Source organism: Gopherus evgoodei, chromosome 1 (genome assembly GCF_007399415.2).
Source record: "Gopherus evgoodei ecotype Sinaloan lineage chromosome 1, rGopEvg1_v1.p, whole genome shotgun sequence".
Lineage (NCBI taxonomy): Eukaryota > Metazoa > Chordata > Testudines > Testudinidae > Gopherus > Gopherus evgoodei.
The window spans coordinates 333,759,810-333,780,086 of record NC_044322.1 but is presented as its reverse complement, the minus strand read 5'-3'; the positions used below and the strand labels follow the sequence as shown (position 1 = coordinate 333,780,086).

Sequence of the window (20,277 nt, the reverse complement as noted above, 5' to 3'; positions counted from 1 at the left end):
GTATACAGTCTCTGGGTGTTGGACTTGGGGTGGAAACCTCCGTGCATTGTGAGGAACTTCCGGGTCTTCACATCGGCAGCCTCCATGTCCTCCTTTGGCCAGCTCACTATACCGGCAGGGTATCTGATAACCGGCAGGGCGTATCTGTTAATGGCGTGGATCTTGTTTTTCCCACTGAGCTGGCTCTTCAGTACCTGTCTTATCCTTTGATGATACTTGGATGTTGCTGTCTTCCTTGCCTCCTCATCGTGGTTTCCATGTGACTGTGGGACGCCAAGGTACTTGTAGCTGGTCTGTATGTCTGCTATGTGGCCCGCTGGTAGTTCCACCCCATCAGTCTTGACTACCTTCCCTCTCTTCACTACCATCCGGCCACACTTCTCCAGTCCGAATGACATTCCGATATCCTCACTGTAAATCCGCATCAGGTGGATTAGTGAGTCGATGTCGCGTTCATTCTTAGCATACAGCTTGATGTCATCCATGTAGAGGAGGTGGCTGATGGTAGTTCCACTCCTAAACCCATACCCATATCCAGTCCTTGTAATTATCTGGCTGAGGGGGTTTAGGCCTATGCAGAACAGGAGTGGAGACAGTGCATCACCTTGGTATATGCCGCACTTGATGGCCACTTGTGCAAGCTGCCTTGAGTTGATTTCCAGTGTCGTCTTCCATAGTCCCATTGAGTTCTTGAGGAAGGTCTTTAGTATCCTATTGACTTTGTATAGCAGCAGACATTCACAGATCCACATGTGCGGCATTGAGTCGTAGGCTTTCCTGTAGTCAATCCAGGCTGTGCTCAGATTGGTCTATCTAGACCTTGAGTCTTGGGTGACTGCTCTATCTATGAGCAACTGGTGTTTTGAGCCTCTGGTGCTGTTCCCAATGCCCTTCTGAGCTGTGCTCATGTACTGGCCCATATGGTCCTGTAGCTTGGCGGCTATGATACCTGATAGGATTTTCCATGTTGTGGGGAGGCAGGTTATTGGCTGGTAGTTGGATGGTTCTATTCCTTTGCAGGGGTCTTTCATGATCAGCACTGTCCTTCCTTGTGTTAGCCAGTTTGGGTGGGAGCCTGCTGCCAGCAGCTGGTTCATCTGCTAGGCGTTCATGCACTGCTGTTAGTTTCTTTAGCCAGCAGGTGTGGATCATGTCTGGTCCAGCTGCTGTCCAGCTCTTCATGTTCTTGACCCGCTGCTGGATGTCTTCAACTGTGATGGTAACTTATTTCTGTTCTGGGAGATTGTTGTGCTCTGTTCTCAGGTCCTGCAGCCACTTTGCACTGGTGTTATGAGTCTTCTCTTTCTCCCATATGTTCTTCCAGTACTGTTCAGTTTCTGCTGCTGGTGGCTCTGCTGTTATTGTGTTGTTGCACTGTAATTGAGAGTACACCTTAGATGGTTCTTTAGAGAACAGGGCATTTACTTTTTTGGCCTCTGCTTCTCTAGTGTATCTCCTTAACCTGTTAGCCAGTGCTGTGAGCCTTTGTTTAGCAGTCTCTAGGGCTTCAGATGGAGTCAGGCCCTTGTATTTTTTCAGTAGCCGAGTCTTATCCTTAATCTCTACACCCTTCTGTAGTTCCACCAGCTGACTAACTTCTCTCCGAGTCGCCTTGGTCTTATCCTCCAACCTCATTTTCCGGAGTGGGTATATACTGTTGTTCTTCTTGATCGTACAGCCAAGCATCTCCAGGATTACAGAGGCTGTAGCGTATACCAGTTCATTGGTCTGAGTTATGGTGGTAGTAGGGATTGTCATGAGGGCCCTATTGGCATCTTCTAATATACTATCTGATGGTACTTCTCCACTGAGCCTTGGTAATTGGTCTCGAGGATTGACTGTAGCTAGTTTCTCCATGATCTTATGCCTCATATCAGCTGCTGTGCTCTGCAATGGAGGGGGTGGCAGTGAAGTTTCAGCTTCAGGAGTGGGCTGCACATCCACTTGTTCTTCCAGGCCTTCTTGAGTCTGGGATGTAATGTGGAGTTGGTCTATCTCAAGCTGTGAGAGCAGCTTCCTCTTTACTATATTGAAGCGTTGGGTAACTAGCTGTTTCTCAGTAAGTGTGGATGTAGATCTTTTGTCTATCCATAGCCCCCTCATACGTTTCATATATCCCCTCTCCTTAGGTCTACTGTTATAGTAGCATTCCATCAGTTCCAGGTTCTCTTGTCTCATCCATGAATGGTTTGTTCCAGTAGCCCACTTATCGTCAGATTGTCCTGGTTCCTCAACATCTGGCGCGGACCTTGTTAGTCCGGGCAACGTCCGAGCCGGTATGGCTCTCCTAGTTCGTGTTGCTCTCATATTTGAGGTAGGCAGGTGACGTGTTAGGGATATATAATCTCTTCATTTGTTACTAACGAGCTTGGTCTGAACAGTATTATGTATTAGGTGTTTGTGATGAAATTGATAGCACAGTTTAAGTTTTAATTGGGTACCAAAAATGATTAGTACATTTAAAGATGTCCCTCATTAGACAGGGAATAGTTAAAAAATAAAAATGTTAATTTAAACTTTTGAACACAATGTCATGAATTTAATGACTTCTTAACATTATTTTCACTAACATAAATTGATAACTTGAAGTCTTGCTTCTTTCATACCTATGGGTCATACTTTTTTTTGTTTGCTTCTATCTTACAGTTGTATGGTTGAGTGGATTTGTGCCATTTATCTCTTCTACTGTAGACTGAAAAGGCTTTTAGTTTTTCAGTAACTTAAGACTAATTTTGTGGAGTGAGTGTGTATAAGTCTTTTTTCTTAATGTAGAAACACATTCTTATTTAGTGAATATTACATAGAATCAGTGGGAGCTGTGAGTATGCAAAGATTGGGCTCTTTGAACAGAAGAGAAATGCTTTGGTGTACAGACTGAAAAATGAAACAGACTGACGCTGAGCACAGATTTTTACTGCAAATCCTTGTGCACCAACCTGTATTATCCTACCTCCTGAGTGCTCAAAAAGGGGTTTGGATTTCTGGGACTAGACACTGGCCCTCCACTGGAGCCCCTTTTTAGTGCTAAGGGGCTAGAGTACTGCGCTAATGGCTGCCCTCCATGGCTGGCATAGAGTCAGATATGTTGGCTGTATGCCACTGCTTCTAACATCCCAGGTACCGGGGCTGTGCCAGTGCAGAAGGAGGCATGACTGGTGTGCAGTACATTCTATCGAACTCTGTTGAGGATCTTACAAGTTAGTGCAACTTAGAGCAATCTAGAGGCCTATACGTTTCCTTCATGACTAAACTGTGTCCTGGTGGCCTTGAGCATAGGAGGAGAACAAAGATAGCTTAAAGTTACCTTTGCCTGTCACTTTCTGAGTGATGCTGAGCACAGCTCCGGTGCAGCTGGGGATCTCACCCTCTGAATGGCAGAATAGAAATGAGGCAACAAAGATCGAGCTCTGTTTTGATTTTCACTGTGCATCTATTTCACATTTTTGCTTTGAACAGAAAGGATAAAAATGACCAAAGCAGCAGCAAAGCTTGCCCAGACATAGCAACAGTCTATGAACGCTAGCAAAATAGCTGAGTTATATAGCCAGAATGCTTGCACCTCTGTGTGACTCGTGTGTGTAAAGCGTCTCCCCGTGTGCACACAATCCTTTGAAAGGGAAGATAGTTAAGCCATCACTCAAACACTCGAACAGTCAGTTAAAATCACCCCAAGTTAATGCAAACATATCTGGGGTTCCATGGCTTGATGAAAAGGGGTCCCTTTTTAATTTATTACATTTTAAATGAATTTTTCCCTTTGAGCCAATGCGGTACTGATTGTTTATGAACAGGAAACTTTGGATTTCTATAATTGAGTTTCCTTTACATGGTTCAATATAAGTTCTTTTCAGAAATGGCAGGAGGGCCAACATCTGCTGAAGGCCATGCCATCTGTTTGAAGGCATCATTCCTCCACAGGGCCTCTGGTTCTCACCAGCTGCTGGGATACTAGTAAGGGTACATTTACACTGCAAGTGGGAGGTGTAATTCCTGGCGTAGGTAGGAGTACACACGCTAACTCTGCTCAAAGCTAGTACACTAAAAATAGCACAGTGGTCACTGTGGCATGGGCAGTGTCTTAAGTCAGTGACTCTCAACCTTTTCAAACTACTGTACCCCTTTCAGTAGTCTGATTTGTCTTGAATACCTTAAAAATTACTTGCTTATAAAATCGGACCTAAAATACAAAAGTGTCACAGCACAGTATGACTGAAAAATTGCTGACTTTCTAATTTTTACCATCTAATTATCAAATGAATCAATTGGAATATAAATATTGTACTTACATTTCAGTGCATAGTATACAGAGCAGTATAAACAAATCATTATACAAAATTTTAGCTTGTACTTACCTAGCTAGTGCTTTTTATGTAACCTGTTGTAAAACTAGGCAAATATCTAAATGAGTTTATATACTCCCTGGAAGACCTCTGCGTACACCCGTGGGTACACGTACACCTGGCTGAGAACCACTGGCTTAAGTTAGCCACCTGAATATGTTCCTAGGATCTCGGACAGGGTTATACTTGGGTAGCTAGCTTGAGCCATAACCTGTGCAATGGGGGCCAGGCTTCTACTTTTTGGGGTATGTCTATACTGCAATTAGACACCTGTGGCTGGCCCACACCAGCTGGCTTGGGCTTGTGGGGCTCAGGCTAAGAGGCTGTTTAATTGCAGTGTAGATGTTCAGGACCCTTCCCCCTCTCAGGGTCCTAGTGTCCAGGCTCCCAACGGAGCCCAAACATTTATTTTGCAATTTAACAGCCCCTTAACCTGAGTCCATGAGTCTTAGTCAGCTGGCATTAGCCAGACATGGGTTTTTAATTGCAGTGTAAACATACCCTTAATGCCCTCGCTTGAGCAGAGCTAGTGTGTGTACATCTACCCAAGCCGGAAGTCAAACCTTCCAACTGCAGTGTAGACATACACCCTGGTGGGGCTGTGCTTTCAGGGTTTTCCTTGTCAGCTGCTAATCTGTCCCTAACTGAGGGTGGTTCAGCTCACAAAGTTTTGAAGCTGATAGGATTAATTTAGACAGAAACTCTCCACGCAGTGAGTGGGGCAGGCAGGAAATAATGACACACACAGTAGCCAATTTCTCTGGCTTCCCCACCTCCTAGAATTCTTTATCTTACTGCCCAATGAATCCCAGTTTTTGTGGAGAAATGGCGTGGGAAACAGTGCCTTATTTATACCTCATAATAAATGTGTTTATTTGAAGACATTACTTATTAGATGTGTTAGGGGTTGCACTGTGGATGATTTAATGTGGCCACATTCTTGCTATTGCAATAGCTAAATAATCAGGTCATTTGAATTTTTGTTGCATTCTTAGTTATTAGTTAGACCATGGTAACTTACCAAGACAAAACACTATTAGGCAGCAATTGTTTTCAACTGCACAGTTTAGCCTTCTGATTTCCCCATTTTCCTGAGCATGTTATGGGCACTGAGTGATTACACAGCTCTTCCTGGATAGGATGTAACTTTCTACCTTGCTGATGATAATCAGAAATCTAGTATTACTGTTTTTTCAGGCCTTTACATGCAAAATTTAATGAAATAAAAAATTCTGTCCTATTGAATTTTTCTTTTCTCATGTGATCACTACTGGATCAGAACAGTTTAATCTCATTACCGTTGTAGATCCAAGAACATTGCAACATTTACTTAGTACGGAGGGCCTTCACATGACCTTTTAGAGTCTGTGTTCTGTATCTGTATAGTTTGTTTGCAATATTGGAATGGTATTCACTTTCCAGAGTGAAAAGGAGGATGGATCTGACAGGTTAAAATCTACTTTCATTTCTGCTGTTTTATAATATTTGTTTTGTATAGTTGACTTCATGTGCATGTTCCCTCAAACCAGTTTCATATTCCCTGCAGTGACATCTACTGAAGACAGCAGACTTGTTCCTTCACAGCATGCTCCTGCTGGGTTCAACAGATATTACTAGATGTTCAGGAAAATTAATACTTCTTGCTCTCCACCTTTCCCCAGAGGAAAAGCCTCACCTTTATGAAAGCACCTTTTGTTCTTCTCTTGTGGCTATTTGCTTTGTAAACAAGATGGATTTGTTTTAATATGTACAGAGTAATAAAGATAGGTGAACGGGATAATTAATGCTGTTTCTCATCGTTTTTAGAAGGATAACATATGGTTGCCCAAGTCCTCAATTGATATATCAGCATAGATATGTTAAAGCCTGGATTCCTGCATTTGTTTTCTTTTTGGTACTGATAGAGACCTTGGGAACAGATTAATTGAAATCTAGCATCAACATTTTGTGCTTCCCTTCTCTAGATTCTTCTTCACAGCAGCTTTGTGCAGATATTTGGAATCCATAGTGTTTTGCATGGATGCAGTATTTCTGTAACAAAAAGAACCCAGGTATTCTCTGTCACTTGTGTTTATTGCTGACAGCAGTGGTTACATGACTTCCACATTTAGAGGGATGTTTTAGACTCACTATCTAAACAGAATTAAGGGAACTTAAAAAGAACAATTACTTGAGGAATCATCACTGAGGGAAATTTAAAGAAACTGTACATTATTCTGCAGACTAAGTTTCCCTTAGTTTTCCATAATATTCATAAGATTTATGTGAGGGCAGGTAGGGCAAATCATATCTGGCCTGCTGTGGGTGTTCTGCAGAGAGAAGCCCTTTGCCCCTGAGTAGACTCACAAAAGAAGCAGCTATAATTTGCCTGATAGTAATGGGGAGTGCAGGGTGTTGCCAGTACTTGGCCTGTCCTAGTCCACTCATCAGGAAATGCTGGTGTGGGAGACCTAGTTACATGTTCCTTACAAACATAAATAGTTGCACTGCTTTTGGATATGCATCACTCTAATGAATCTGACTCATGGTGACATACCACCAATCAGAAACACTTATCCTGTGTACTCTGACGGCTTTATCATTTGCACAGTTATTATGCCTCTGTCCTCTGCCACAATGGTGAACAAGTTTCTTCCTCAACACAGTATTCCAAACTGTTATTTTCCCTTCACAGAGAATATAATGTACTGCCAAATGTGTTAATTTGGACATGTGACTGTGCAGGTGTCTGAGAATTAACATTGCTGTGCCCTGCATTTGTTCACCATTGTGAATCACTTTTGGAAATAATGTACTGAACAGGAAGCAAATTGAAAATGGTAAACATCATAATATATGCAATGTTTCTACATGCCTTCTGCATTAATGTCTTGATTTTTGAGCCTCTCCTGGCTGTGAGCTCATTTTTGGCATCAGCAAAAAGTTCAGGCTGTGGAATGGCTGCAGAATCAGGTCTTTTGATCTGAAGTTTTTGGTGGAGACACTATCTGTATTTATTTTCCTTTTAATTGTGTTTTTGAAGGCAGTGAACAGAGAACAATACAATATATATTTATACAAAAATAAATAGAGTTGAGTTTCAAAGCTGTGGCTCTAAGCAAATAATGTAAACTGGCAACACCATGTTCAGTGTTAGCATAATATTATTACACTTTAAAAATAATTCCACAAGAGGATAAACGAATGTATTGAATGAATCTTGAGGGCCTATTACACTATAGACTTTGCCTATACAATTACCCAGCTGTGGGGGATCATTCCTTTAATTAAAACTGCTTATTTCAGAATGAAAAGGATAACTTTTTTTCCCTATCCACCTAGCATCCATACTGCTTTTATGTGTGAAGTGGTTAAGAAGTAATAGTCTGAAAATGACAACAAGATTAGTTGTTAGTTTAGGGACATACTGTACTGTTTCATGGCTGCATTATTTTGAAAATATTTCAATCAGACTCTTAAAAAGAGCAGACCTTCATCAGATTTTTCACTTGTTAATTCATAATATTTACTTATGAATCATAGAAGGCTTTTAGCTGAAAAACTTTTTAATGTAGGCACTGCAAAAAATGGGCCAAGTTATGCTCTTTTACACTAGTGTAAATCCAGAATAATGCTGTTGAAATTGGAGTTATTCCAGTTTTACACTGATGTAAATGAGAGCAGAATTTGGCTCTGTAGATGTAACTCAACAAAGATCATACAGAAGATTCCGCAAGAGTCCAGAAATTCCCCAAAACTGAGTCACAGGCATCCAATGCTTTTTAGCTCATGGCACCTCTGCAGGATAAATTTATAATGAAGGAATTATCCAAAGTAATTCCTTTTTCTTTCAGTAACAGTGACAGATTAATCCTTAGGTTCTTTGATCATCAGCACAGTCATACCCAGTAGGACACAGTTAAGGACATTTAAAGAGAGTTGCTGTCTTAGAGTAGTATGCTTGAAGAATTCCAGTTTGCACTGCTTTACCTAAACAATTTATATGTTTTAATAAAATATTTGGGTTCTAGGTGATCTTCAATGACCGACTGAACATCTTTGAGACAAATGTTTTCAGTATCAGATATTTTAGTGATGGAAAAGGGATTTAGTTCATTTTAATGTATATGTTTCTTGAGAAATTGGAATGCATTTGTAGCATAAATTAGGTTTGAAATTGTACTCTCAGTTGAGAGCTATCTTGAAATAATTCTGTTTCAGTGATTGTCCTTTCCCTAGATTCAGTTATAGAGTATGAACCAAATTCTACTCTGCGACAGTAATTATAAAGTTGTTTCAGTGACTTCTCAGTTGCACCAATGTAAATTTGGAGTTACCCTGAATTTACACTGTTGTAATGCTGAGAATAGAATTTGTTACTCTAGGTTATATTAATTCCCTCTAATTGCCTAGTGCTATTGTTTTCAATTGTATTTTAAAATAAAAGCTTAAAGGGCTATGTCCAAAAGTAGACATTTTAAATGCAATCATACTGTTCAGATTATTGTCAAGTAAAGAGAGATTATTCTGGAATATTTAATTGGAAGAAAGAAATATGGAATTAATATTTTCAAGCTTTCCCTAAAACATTGTCATTTTTCTTCTAAGCAAAATATCTATAAACTCATTGGACACTTACGGGTTAATATCTGTTGCAAATCCTTAGAAATGCTAAGCCACTTAAACTCCCACTTATTTCAGTGGTTGCTCAGCATCACTCAGGACTTGGCCATCAAGAAGACTTCAGTATTTCAATAACTGCGGAATTTATTACGATGATCTGATTTGAAACAACTGCTGGCATTGTGTTCAATCACAAACAGAGCTGAGATTTTTAATAACATCTACCTTTATGCATTTTGAACTAAAAAGAGCTTGTGTTGCTAGGCATCAAATTGGTGGTGCATGGAAAATTATTCAGTGAAACTGCAATATAAGCCTACATGTGCAATTCAGAATTAAAGTTCCTGGATGAATATGGAAGCTAAAACCCTTAGTAAAACCATCCTTTTACATCAGGTTCTGTTTGTATCGTATTAGAAGATGGAGAAGGTGGTGTCTCCATCTGAATTTCTATGTTGGGGAAAAATGAAGTCTTCTGCTTTTCAATGTGTGTAAGAGAGAAATTCATAACTATATCACGTTCGTTATAATCACAACAGATTTTCTTTTAAATGGATTATTTTATTCTGTGGTAGAGAACAGAAACATTATTTCCTACCGAGAACTAACATTAAATAGATCATCATGCAGACCCTCCTTCATGAGCAATTACTGTACTGCATGTTGGGGATGTGGTAAGAAGGACATCAAACATCTTACGAAAGTTGTCTCTTTCTCATATGACATGCAGTTTTATTTTCAAGGCTCTTTGGAATACATGTCTGTCTTGATGAGATTGCAAACCAGTATGCCTAAAAATAACCTGGGAAGAAATCTTTGTTTCATTAGCAAACTGGCATTTTATTTTATTTTTTCAAGAATACAGACTCTATTTTAAGACACGTTTTAAGATTTGATCGTTTCACCTGGAGCCTCGTTTTTCCTCCCATGCTGTGCAGCTTGTATGCATGTATTCACAGAACTGTCAATGACCTTGATAGGATTCTCACACAGAACAGTTGCAGAATTGAACAATAAACATTATTTTTCTCTCTAAAAAAAGTATTGATTGCCCACAATTCCCATTGACTAAAGAAGTTGTGGATATTTATAATTTCTGTGGCCCAAAATTAAAAATACAAATTACAGAAGTACTGCCATTTTTTTTTTAATTTGGATCAGTTTTGGATTTTGATAGCTCAGAAATGGGTCCAAAGGGAGAAGTGATTCACCGATTGAGCTGGCTTATTGAAGGCCACTACCCCCATTTATCATACCCTGTGCTTAGTCTAGAAAACCAGGTGGCCATCTGCACCTTGCTAGGAAACTTGTCCCTTTCCTTCCATATGAGGTTTTTCCCACAGTGATTCATACAGTCATCCCCCAGGCTGGATTACTGTATTTACTGCATTTTGGACTGATGGTCGCAAGCATGGAGAAACTCCAGCTTGTCCAGAATACTGCAGCCCACCTCCTGAGTGGTCAGGGCCACTGTGAGCTCATCACCTCTGTGCTTCTATCCCTCCACTGGTTTCCATTCTATTTCTGTTACCACTCCACAGTCTCATTTAAATTAATCAAGGGTCAAGATCTAGCCCAGGGGTAGGAAAACTTTTTGGGCCAAGGGCCACATCTGGGTGGGGAAATTGTATGCAGGGCCGGTGCAGGAGTGGGAGGGGGTGCAGTGTGCAGAAAGGGGCTCAGGTCAAAGGATTGGGGCAGAGGAGGGGTGTGAGGCATATGAGGGGGCTCAGGGCAGGGAGTTGGGGTGCAGGAGGGATGCGGAGTTCAGGAGGGGGCTCAGGGCAGGGGTTTGGAGTGAAGGGAGGGATACAGGGTGCATTGGGGGCTCAGGGCAGGGGGTTGGGGTGCAGGAGGGGTATGGGGTGCAGCAGGGGGCTCAGGGCAGGGGGTTGGGGTGCAGGAGGGGTTCAGGGTGTACGAGGGGCCTCAGGGCAGGGAGTTGGGGTGCAAGAGGGGTGCGAGGTGCAGGCAGGGGGCTTAGGGCAGGGAGTTGGGGGGCAGGGTGCAGGAGGGGTTTGGGCTCCAGCCCGCACCGCTTACCTAAAGCGACTCCGGGGTGGCAATGGCACGCTCCGGGGCCAGGGCAGGCTCCCTGCATGCCTGCCTTGTCCTCGGCCTCCTGCCACTCCAGGAAGCGCTGCAGCCCCTAGGGGAGAGGGGGCAGAGGGCTCTGTGCGTGCTGCCCTTGCCGCGCCTCCAGGTACCTGCCCCGAAGCTCCTATTGGCCGTGGTTCCTCGTTCCCGGCCAATGGGAGCTGTGGGGGGCGGTGCCTGAAAGTGAGGGCAACACACGGAGCCCTCTGCCCCCCCCATCCCCCGCTGCCAGGGGCCACAGGTACTTGGTGCCGGCCGCTTCTGAGTATGGCATGGGGCCTGCAGCACCACTGGGGGCAATCCCGTGGGCCGGATCTGGTCTGCAGGCCATAGTTTGCCCACTCCTGGTCTAGCCACATCAATGACTGCATCGCCACATGACTCATTAATGTATTTACATTCCTTTGGAACAATGCAGCTCCCAAAGTGCAGGACAAGATGTATGAGAGATGTGGAAAATCTTTCTTTCTTTCTTTCTTTCTTTTTCTTACTCCTTCAATTTAAGGAGTGTCAACTTTGGAACAATTTTCCGAAGGAGGTCTAAATACAGAGTCTGAGCAAGCTGCAAAGTCCTCCTCTTTTGTAAATCTTCCCCACTATAACCAGATTAATGGGAGAAAGGAAGAAGAGAGGAGAAGCAAACAAACAAAATAAAAAATCAATAGTCCCTGCTTAAGATAAACACATCTTAACCAGGGAAGGCAGAAGAGAAGAAGGTTCATGAAGTTCTCTAAAAATCTCACTATGCAAATCTAATTTAACTAGTAGGCCCTAGATAACATGGTGTTGGGTGCTTTGGAAAACATTTAGATAGATTAATTGAGATATGTAAATATGTGTAGTAGTCTGTAGAAAGCTGTGCTCCTGATTCATCACTGTGTTATTTTAGTTTTACCCTGGTATAATTCACTGATATAATGGAGTTCTACCAACATAAAAGTAGATCAACTCATTGGTGAATCAATCCCAGTAGCTGGATGAGGCCCATCAATATTTTGCGCCTCTGATAATTTCAAAAATCTTATTCATGTTTCCCAGGGGGAGTGGTCATGAAACATAAGCCAAGAAACATTAAGGATGAGAATCTACTAAAACAGCAATATTATTTTAATCATTTAGACTTTACTTCATTTGAATTTACCTTTCTTTTTAGGTAGCTTTTTGTGAAATAAGAGGATTTATTTTTATGGACTATGGTAGTAAAAGATCAGATATCACAGTCTTTAACTGCTTGCTCAAATGTGACTCACCTGACAAGAAACATTAAAGTTTTCAATAGACCTGAAAACATTTACTAGAAATATTGTTGAAATTGCACAGCCCGGTTTGTCATCTCCAGATTGGCATTTATTCCATCTCAAGTATTCTGAGAACTAGATGTAGTTAGCTTATGAATTTCAGGCACATTTTTGCACATGTTCACATAAATGGTTGTAATTGATTGCATGCAAGTACAAGACCAAATAAAAGCGTTATCTTGCACTGTAACATAAAACCTAGAAGAGATAAATAATACACTTACCGGTAAAAAGTGGTAGTCTGTTTTCATACTTTATTAACCACTGTATTATCAATAATAAATGTGTCTTGCTTGCAAAAGTTAACATTTGCCTTTACTAGTGTCATGTTATCAACATCTTCAAAAGGAATGTGACATTTCAAACTTTCAAGATTCACTTTTAGCACAACTTCCACCAAAAACATTTTCTGTTACTTTCTCTATCTATCCTAGAGCATGTATGAAATCCAGAATCAAAGTGAATGGGCTTTCTTAGTATCTTTGGAGAAAACAGCATAGATCAGAGGAACTTATACATATATGCTATTAAATAGTGTCACCTTGATGTGGTTTGCAAGTTGATGGCATGATTAGTGTATACAAGGATCACAGGCTAATATCTAACAGGAAATATGTATGTAAGTGCTTTTGTATTTTAGTGTGATGGGATGGAAGCTAAATTAAGGGATTGAAAATCTGCTGAAACTCAAATACTTTGTTATAAATCTGGATTTTCAAAGAAAAAAATCCTGTAATTAAGATTTACGTTCATGGAAAGAGCACTGTTTGCAGATATTTTCTGAAATTTGCCTTTGATATTTTCAAACATTTGTTTTCCACACGTATAGACAGAGCCACATTTAATTTCATTGCTGCAAAAATGGATTGTTCCTTTACACCAACTAATATAAAAGTAATCTGTTTGACCCTAGCTTTCCTGCTTTTATAAAACAATAACCATTTTCTGACAGAACCAGTTTGCAAGATTTTCACATGTCCAGCACAAAGAAAAATTGTATGGCATCTCACTTTTATTATATCCATCAGCTGGCTTCCCATTTGTTGTGGAGTGTCTGCTGTGACATTGGACCATGACTCTATTCAGCTGTAATAGATTGCCTGTAGTGCATTCAGTGACTCTGGTACCTGTTGCTGGTTCTTTTTCCAGGTCAACTGGCTGCAGGTACATGTGAGATTGTTACTTTGGACAAAGATAGCAGCCAGCCCCGAAGGACTATAGCCCGACAAACAGCTCGCTGTGCATGTAAAAAAGGACAGATTGCCGGTACAACAAGAGCAAGGCCAGCCTGCGTGGATGGTAAGAGGCAAAGATCCATTCAATCAGTATCTTCCAGCACAAAAATCATCACGTTTAATTGTTTATCCTAATAAAACAGGTTATATGTATCTGACATTATTATATGTGTGAGCTAACCTACTAATTGATTTTGTGATAATATGGTCGAAATCCTCAAAACCAAGAATTACTCATTAATAGCATATTTTTTTTCCAAAGGGCAGTAAATCAGTGCTATTTTTCTTCTTTAGCATCTTCATTTCTGATTTAGTTTGGTAATGCAGGTGAGATGTTAACAGAGTTGGACTAATATATTCTGTATTTTAATTTGAATGACGCTGAAACCCATGAGATCTCTAGAATTTTTGTTTGTTTAAGTTCTTTGTGAAACCAAAAATGCACTTACTCTAATCTCGACTCAAAGGGTTAATACCACTGAGGCTAAAGTGACCACTCCTGCATGAAAAATGGGTTGTTCTGGAAAAAAGCATTAGTGATGTTATTGGAAAAGAAAATATGTACGTACCTTACATGCATAGTATTTCTTCTTTCATTGAAATGATCATTATATATGATTCACTGCAGATGCAGTAGCTGAGTAGAGCCTGCAGCCTGCAAAAATGCTGATGTAGAGGGAGGTATGAAAATATTTCACTTTGAAATCATTTTGTGAAGCAAATGAACTGCTATATTACAGCTAAGTAAAACATTAGCAGTGGTGCAGTCTTCATTGTAAGCTTGCTGAGGTAATCTTAGAAAGCATTCATATTGCAATTAGAAGAAATAAAATATGATGTTAAGTATATGTTAAAAATAGTTGATGTAAAATGGCATATTTTGATCTAAACTCTGTTAAGAACAACAAAAGAAAGATGCTTCTTTATGGAGACAATAAAAATTGCCTTTGAAAAATGACTCACATACCAGCTCGAGTCCTTAAATAAAAATGTTGCACGCTCTTACATCAGAATTTGATCTCACCCATTGACTGTCAAAGAAAACAACTCAATGGGGATTTCAGTACCTACCCACAGAGCTAAGCATAGAACATCATATACATTCTGTTTCCATAGTTTGCTTTCACTATGGTTGGTACTCTGGAGATCAGTTCATTTTCTCGGTGATCTCCATCATAGATTGTGGGACTCCATCTCCAATAATTTTCTTCCTCCCTGTTTGCAGTAACATTATATGGTTTCATTGGGTACCTAAGGGACAAATTTTTAGTGGGCCACCTTATCTATTCATGCAAGTTTTGCAAGCCCGTTTGTTAGTAAATTCGATAATTCAACATTATGTGCAATTACCCAGTGTGATAGTCAGAAGGTAGGTTTTGTGAGGGCAAATATGGGTTTTGCATGAACAGACCAGATGCACTCACAAATTTTGCTAGGTCACATGTTAACTGAACTCAACTTTCAGACTGATGGAGGTCCCATCTCATTTTCATTTGATGAAAAGAAAAATGTCTCTACTTATCTGTAGGATGGGTGGGAGAGGTTAGTATGACTCTGGTTTTGCTGCCAACATCCTTGGTAATCATCTTTATACAACTAAAGCAAGTAGATTATTGCAAATAAATCTATTTATTCATGTCTGCATAGCAATTATATGAGCAGAATTTTCAGAAGCCTTCATGATCCATCACTATCTTCAAGCACGCAGCATCTGACCTTCCAGTGATTTGCTGCACCATCCATTCATCTCCTCACTGATCATTCCCTACTACGATGACCCTCCACCATTCTTTCCATACTTTCTCAAGGTTATTTCCTATGCCTAAAGTGACCAAAGTACTTAAGTTTGCTTCTATTGGTTTTTTACATCAGGGTCTGCTTCTGTTCAATATTTTTTTTTCTAACATAGACATTCATCTTTTTTTTTCTGTCCATGAAATACGCAAGAGTCTTTGCCAGGAGCACATTACAAAAGCTTCAGTTTTCTTCTTGTCAGCAGAAACTTTATTCACATCCATAAATCTGTATGGAAGAAAAATTAGTCTTTTCACCAGTTGCCCCTTCTGAGACAGAATGTTTTTTCCACACTTTCTTAAGGGAAGCAATACCTGAGCAAGCCATCCCTTGTCTTTTCTGATTTTTTGAAACAGCTTCATTGATTGGCTATATGTGATCCCAGACATTAAATTCATCTGCTGTCTCTCTAGCTTGTCTGTTAATTATGATTTCTGCTTGCATCCTATTTCTGTTAGCTGAGTCAAAGTATGTGCATTTTGTTTTCATCACATTCAGGAATAGTCCATATTCCTCACTAACTTGTTTTTTACGGACTCCAACATTTGCATCATAGTCGTTACAAAGAGTGTAATATCATCAGCATTTGTGAGGTCAGTTGGATTTCCATTGGTGGACACCTACGTTCATTCTACTTTGTCAAAACCTTCCAAGCCTTGTTTCATCATAAATTCTGTGTATGTGTTAAAGGCTTGCAATAAAATACACTCTTGTGTCGTAGACTGCCCACTGTTTGCACCATGGCTGATGTTGGTGAAAGAGACTTGCAATGAGTTCATGCTTTGGACTCCCCATATCTGCCAATTTGAAATGCTCTAGACTCCCCATATCTGCCAATATAGTACAAAGATGGCCATGTCAGAGAGAATCAAACACTTTTGAGTAGTCAGTGAAGCATGTGATCAGTGGGTGATTGTACTCTCTGCATTTTTCCAGTAATATGACTAATATTCACCATTTGGTCACATGTGCCTTGAAAACAGATTGTTGTGGTGGTAGTTCTGCTTCTATCCTTTGTTTCATGCTATTCTGAATTATGCAGAGAAGAACTTTGCTCGCATGCATCACCAGAGTGATGTTATGATAGATACTACAACTGTCATATCTGTCTTCTTGGAGAAAGGCAGAAAAATTTCCTTTGTCCAGTCGTTCAGCCAATTTTTAGTCATCCATATATCACTACAATTTTTCCACATAATTTCAGTATTGTGATTGCCGATTCCTTTTAACAATTCTGCAGGCATGTTATCTACCCCTGGTGATTTCCCAGTCTTCATTTTCATAATAGCACACACCACTTCCTTTCACAGGATTGATGGCTCTGGCTCCGTACTCTCTTTTCTGTCATCCTATATTATGAGTGGCTCTGGTGAGACATACAGAGTAGCAAAATAATCTCTCCACCTGATTACTGTAGAAGGTTGAAAATTTTCAGACAGCCAAAGATGGTGTGTACATTCTGTAATCCCTCACATTTGAAATAAGTGGTGAAATCATCAGCTAAAAGCAAAAGCTACAAGCAGACTACTGTGACTATGGATTATTCTGCAGTTTGCACTTTCTTACAATTCCTGTAATTTCATAGACTTTAAGGCAAAAAGGGACCATCTTGATCACCTACTCTGACTTCCTGCATGTTACATGCCACCAAACCTCAACCACCTACTCCTGTAATAAACCCATAACCTCTAGCTGAGTTACTGAAGTCCTCAAATAATGATTTTAAGACTTCAAGTTACAGAGAGTCCACCATTTACACTAGCATTAACCTGAAAGTGACCCATATCCCATACGGCAGAGGCAGGTGAAAACCCCCAGGGTCTCTGCCAGTCTGACCGGGGGAAAATTCCTTCCCGACCCCAAATGTGACAGTCAATCAGACCCAGACCTCATGGGCAAGACCCATCAGCCAGACATCTGGGAAAGAGTTCTCTGTAGTAACTCAGAGCCCTCCCCCTCTGGTGTCCTATCACCAGCCATTGGTGATATTTGCTGCTACTAGTTGCATATTGGCTACACACCATTGTAGGCACTCTCATCATACCATCCCCTTCGTAAACTTATCAAGCTGAGCCTCCACAGCTCCTCTTGGAATGCTGTTCCTTTGTAGCTCTAATGGATTCAGTTGCATAGATTATCCTAAAAGGTATAAACTGGAAACTTTATGCCCTTTATTAAGTGCTGCATTTGCAAATACTTTTAAGATACATTTATTTTGGTTCCAGCATGTAGTTAAGAACATTGAACTTCCACAGGTGCTTTGAAATCAGGGTTCAAGTAGACTCATAACCTGCTAGAACCAGGTAACAAATTCTAAATAATTTATTGTAAAAAAAAGATTATATAGTTTCTACAATGCTCATTCAGACATGATCTCATGAAAACAGAGAGACTGCCCCAGCACTATGAAACCAGATGGACACTGTCTGTCAACACAAGTATAATTTCCCCTTAAAGTAGAAAAATATGAAAGGTAATCCAAGCATTGTCTCCTGTCCATAGTTTCCTCCTTATGAATATATTTAATTCTGACAACTAATACCAATAAAAATAAAAATAAAAAATGGTTCTCTGAGTTGGTGAGATGGCTCGGTCTTAAGAACACAAACAATTCTTGCTGCCCAGGCAGCTAGAGATAGAATTTTCTAAAGGTGCTAGCATATTTAGTTTCTAGGAAAAGTGTTGGGGAAGTTGCTATTGAATGCTTTTTGCTGGCCAGTTCAGAGAAGTAATCTTCACAGGGAGCTGTTAATCCTTCTGGTTTTCAGCAAAGTACCATTGTTTTAGGAATGTGACAACCAAACATAAGGTAGGATATTTTTTTCTTACACTGAGAGAGAACATCTGCAGTTATAGATTTTTTTATTATTATTATTTTTTGTCCACTAAAGACTTCTGTTCACTCTTGATCACATAGTCGTCAATGCCAAAATTAAAAACAAACCCAGCTTTCTCACTAAGGACACACAACATGTCTTTTTGACGTTTTTGTTACTGGGAAGTTTGGCCTTCATAACTGATCTTTATTCATCTGCTTGATTCTTTGACTGTGAAATGTAATGTATTCACCACCCATTGTACCGCTCTGTGTCAAGATGTGATGCTACAAGATATCCTTGTCTTCGGTACCTCCTGCAGGCTATCTGCCTCTCACCGGGCATTTTATGGCTTGGATTTGGTGCCAAGTCATATACAGTTTGGTCCTCTTCTGGGGTAACAAGGAGGTTGAAGAGAAAGTTCATGAACATCCCATCACAAAAAAGTCTCCCCTCCAAACCCCCACCCTTTGGGGTATTCCTCAGCCTGTCCTTTCAGATCAGTCTTCAACCCCATCTTAGGGTCAAGATTCCTTCCACTGGGCTTGGATGCCTCTTCCTCAGGGAGCTGGTGGGGGAACCCATACCCTTCCTCAACTCTGTATTCTGACCCAGGGACCCTCTGGAAAGAAACTTGGTTTGTTTCTTCAGACATGCTCCTGTTTCCTTGGGTCCCTTCCTACCTGTAAGCCTCTTTGTGGTGCGGAACTACAGCTATGCTTTACACAAGTCTCCTTTTGTTTCTTGGATCTCTGGGTCGTCCCTAGGTCCTCCAAGCTTCTGCTTCCTCTGCTGAACCATAGGCACTTTTATTTTTCCCCAGGGTGCTCCACCACCCCTCCACTCCCTCCCCTGAGGCTCCACCCTTGATCTGCCTCTTTCCTCCCCCAAGTCCCACCCACCTGACACACGCTGCTCTCCATCCTTCCCCAAGCCCCTCCCACATCCACCAAACAGCTGATTGGTAGCCCCACCAATCAGCTGTTTGGGCAGGGCCCTGCCCGAACAGCTGAGAGTGGTGGTACTAAGCACCCAATATTTTTTTTCCATGGGTGCTTCAGCCCAGACTACCCATGGAGTTGGTGTCTATGTGCTGAACTAAACACTCTCCTCTCCTTTTGGGCTTCACTGAAGTACTTTCACTAATCCTATTTCAGGGCTCCCTCCTTACAGGAGGCTGGCTTGCTCTCTGTGAGTTTCTGTCTGCAGGAGAGTCCCACCTTCTCTTCAGTCTCTCTCCTACTGAGTTCTTTCAGGTTCCCTATAAGGCCCAAGTGCCTAATGATCCTTATCTAGCTCCACCCCTTCTAATCAGGAATCAATCAATCACAGCTGCACTAATTGGCTCTTAGCCCCTTGTCTAACAGGTGATGGGAGTAAGCCCCATCACAATCTCCTACTCCAGGATGAAGATACTCTAATGGTAAGATTTTTTTGAATAAGAATATCATTTAGCTAATTTGCTGTGAACTAATGTCCTGATTCTCCCATTTTATACTCTGTGAGTAGTCCCATTGATTTTACTGGGACTGCTTTGTGAGTACGAGTGTCAGAATTGTACCTCAGATCTTTAATAATTAGCACAAAACCCTTGTCGATGAAGACTAAACAAAAGCTGTAGTTAAGAAACACTAGTTAGTACTATGAGAACCTCTGATAGAGGAGCACTGTTTGGCTTTGTGATGGGGTCTACAAACACAGCAGGAAGGGGTTAAGAACTGCAAACAGCAAAACCAGCCTTCCCCCGCACCCAAGTATGAGAAGCGTCAGTTATGGACAGACACCCCCCTCCCCTGCTGTTGCAGGGAATGAAGGCAGGCAGAAGTGTAAAGAGAGACAGGAAGAGATGGGTTGAAAGAGCTTGGAACTTCAATGCCAACAACTCCCTTCCACAGTGCCTCTAAAAAACTTAGAATGTCATGGAGTACAAGGGAGGGAGCTGTAGCTGGAAGCCCTGTGGGCCGAGGGCTTTTTGACTTGTGTGAGTTTCTGAACGCTGAATTTTATTGATTTGATTTAAACAACTGCTGCCTGAGCCAAGGACCAGTCCTAAATGCTCAAATTAGGACTTTGCACGAGGCAGTGTCCATCTCCA

The 20,277-nt window shown here is 41.0% G+C and overlaps 1 protein-coding gene across 7 annotated transcripts in view; it reads left to right on the top strand.

The window, feature by feature from the left end:
* Positions 1 to 20,277, top strand: part of TAFA5 (TAFA chemokine like family member 5) — a 628,888-nt gene that overhangs the window by 337,974 nt on the left and 270,637 nt on the right. For all 7 annotated transcript variants that reach the window (XR_003998545.1, XR_003998541.1, XR_003998540.1 and 4 more), the window contains exon 2: positions 13,487 to 13,636. Coding sequence is in view for 1 of the 7 variants with exons in the window: in XM_030549247.1 (XP_030405107.1) it covers positions 13,487 to 13,636 (150 nt within the window). In the remaining 6 variants the exon portion in view is untranslated. The remainder of the gene's footprint in view (positions 1 to 13,486; positions 13,637 to 20,277) is intronic.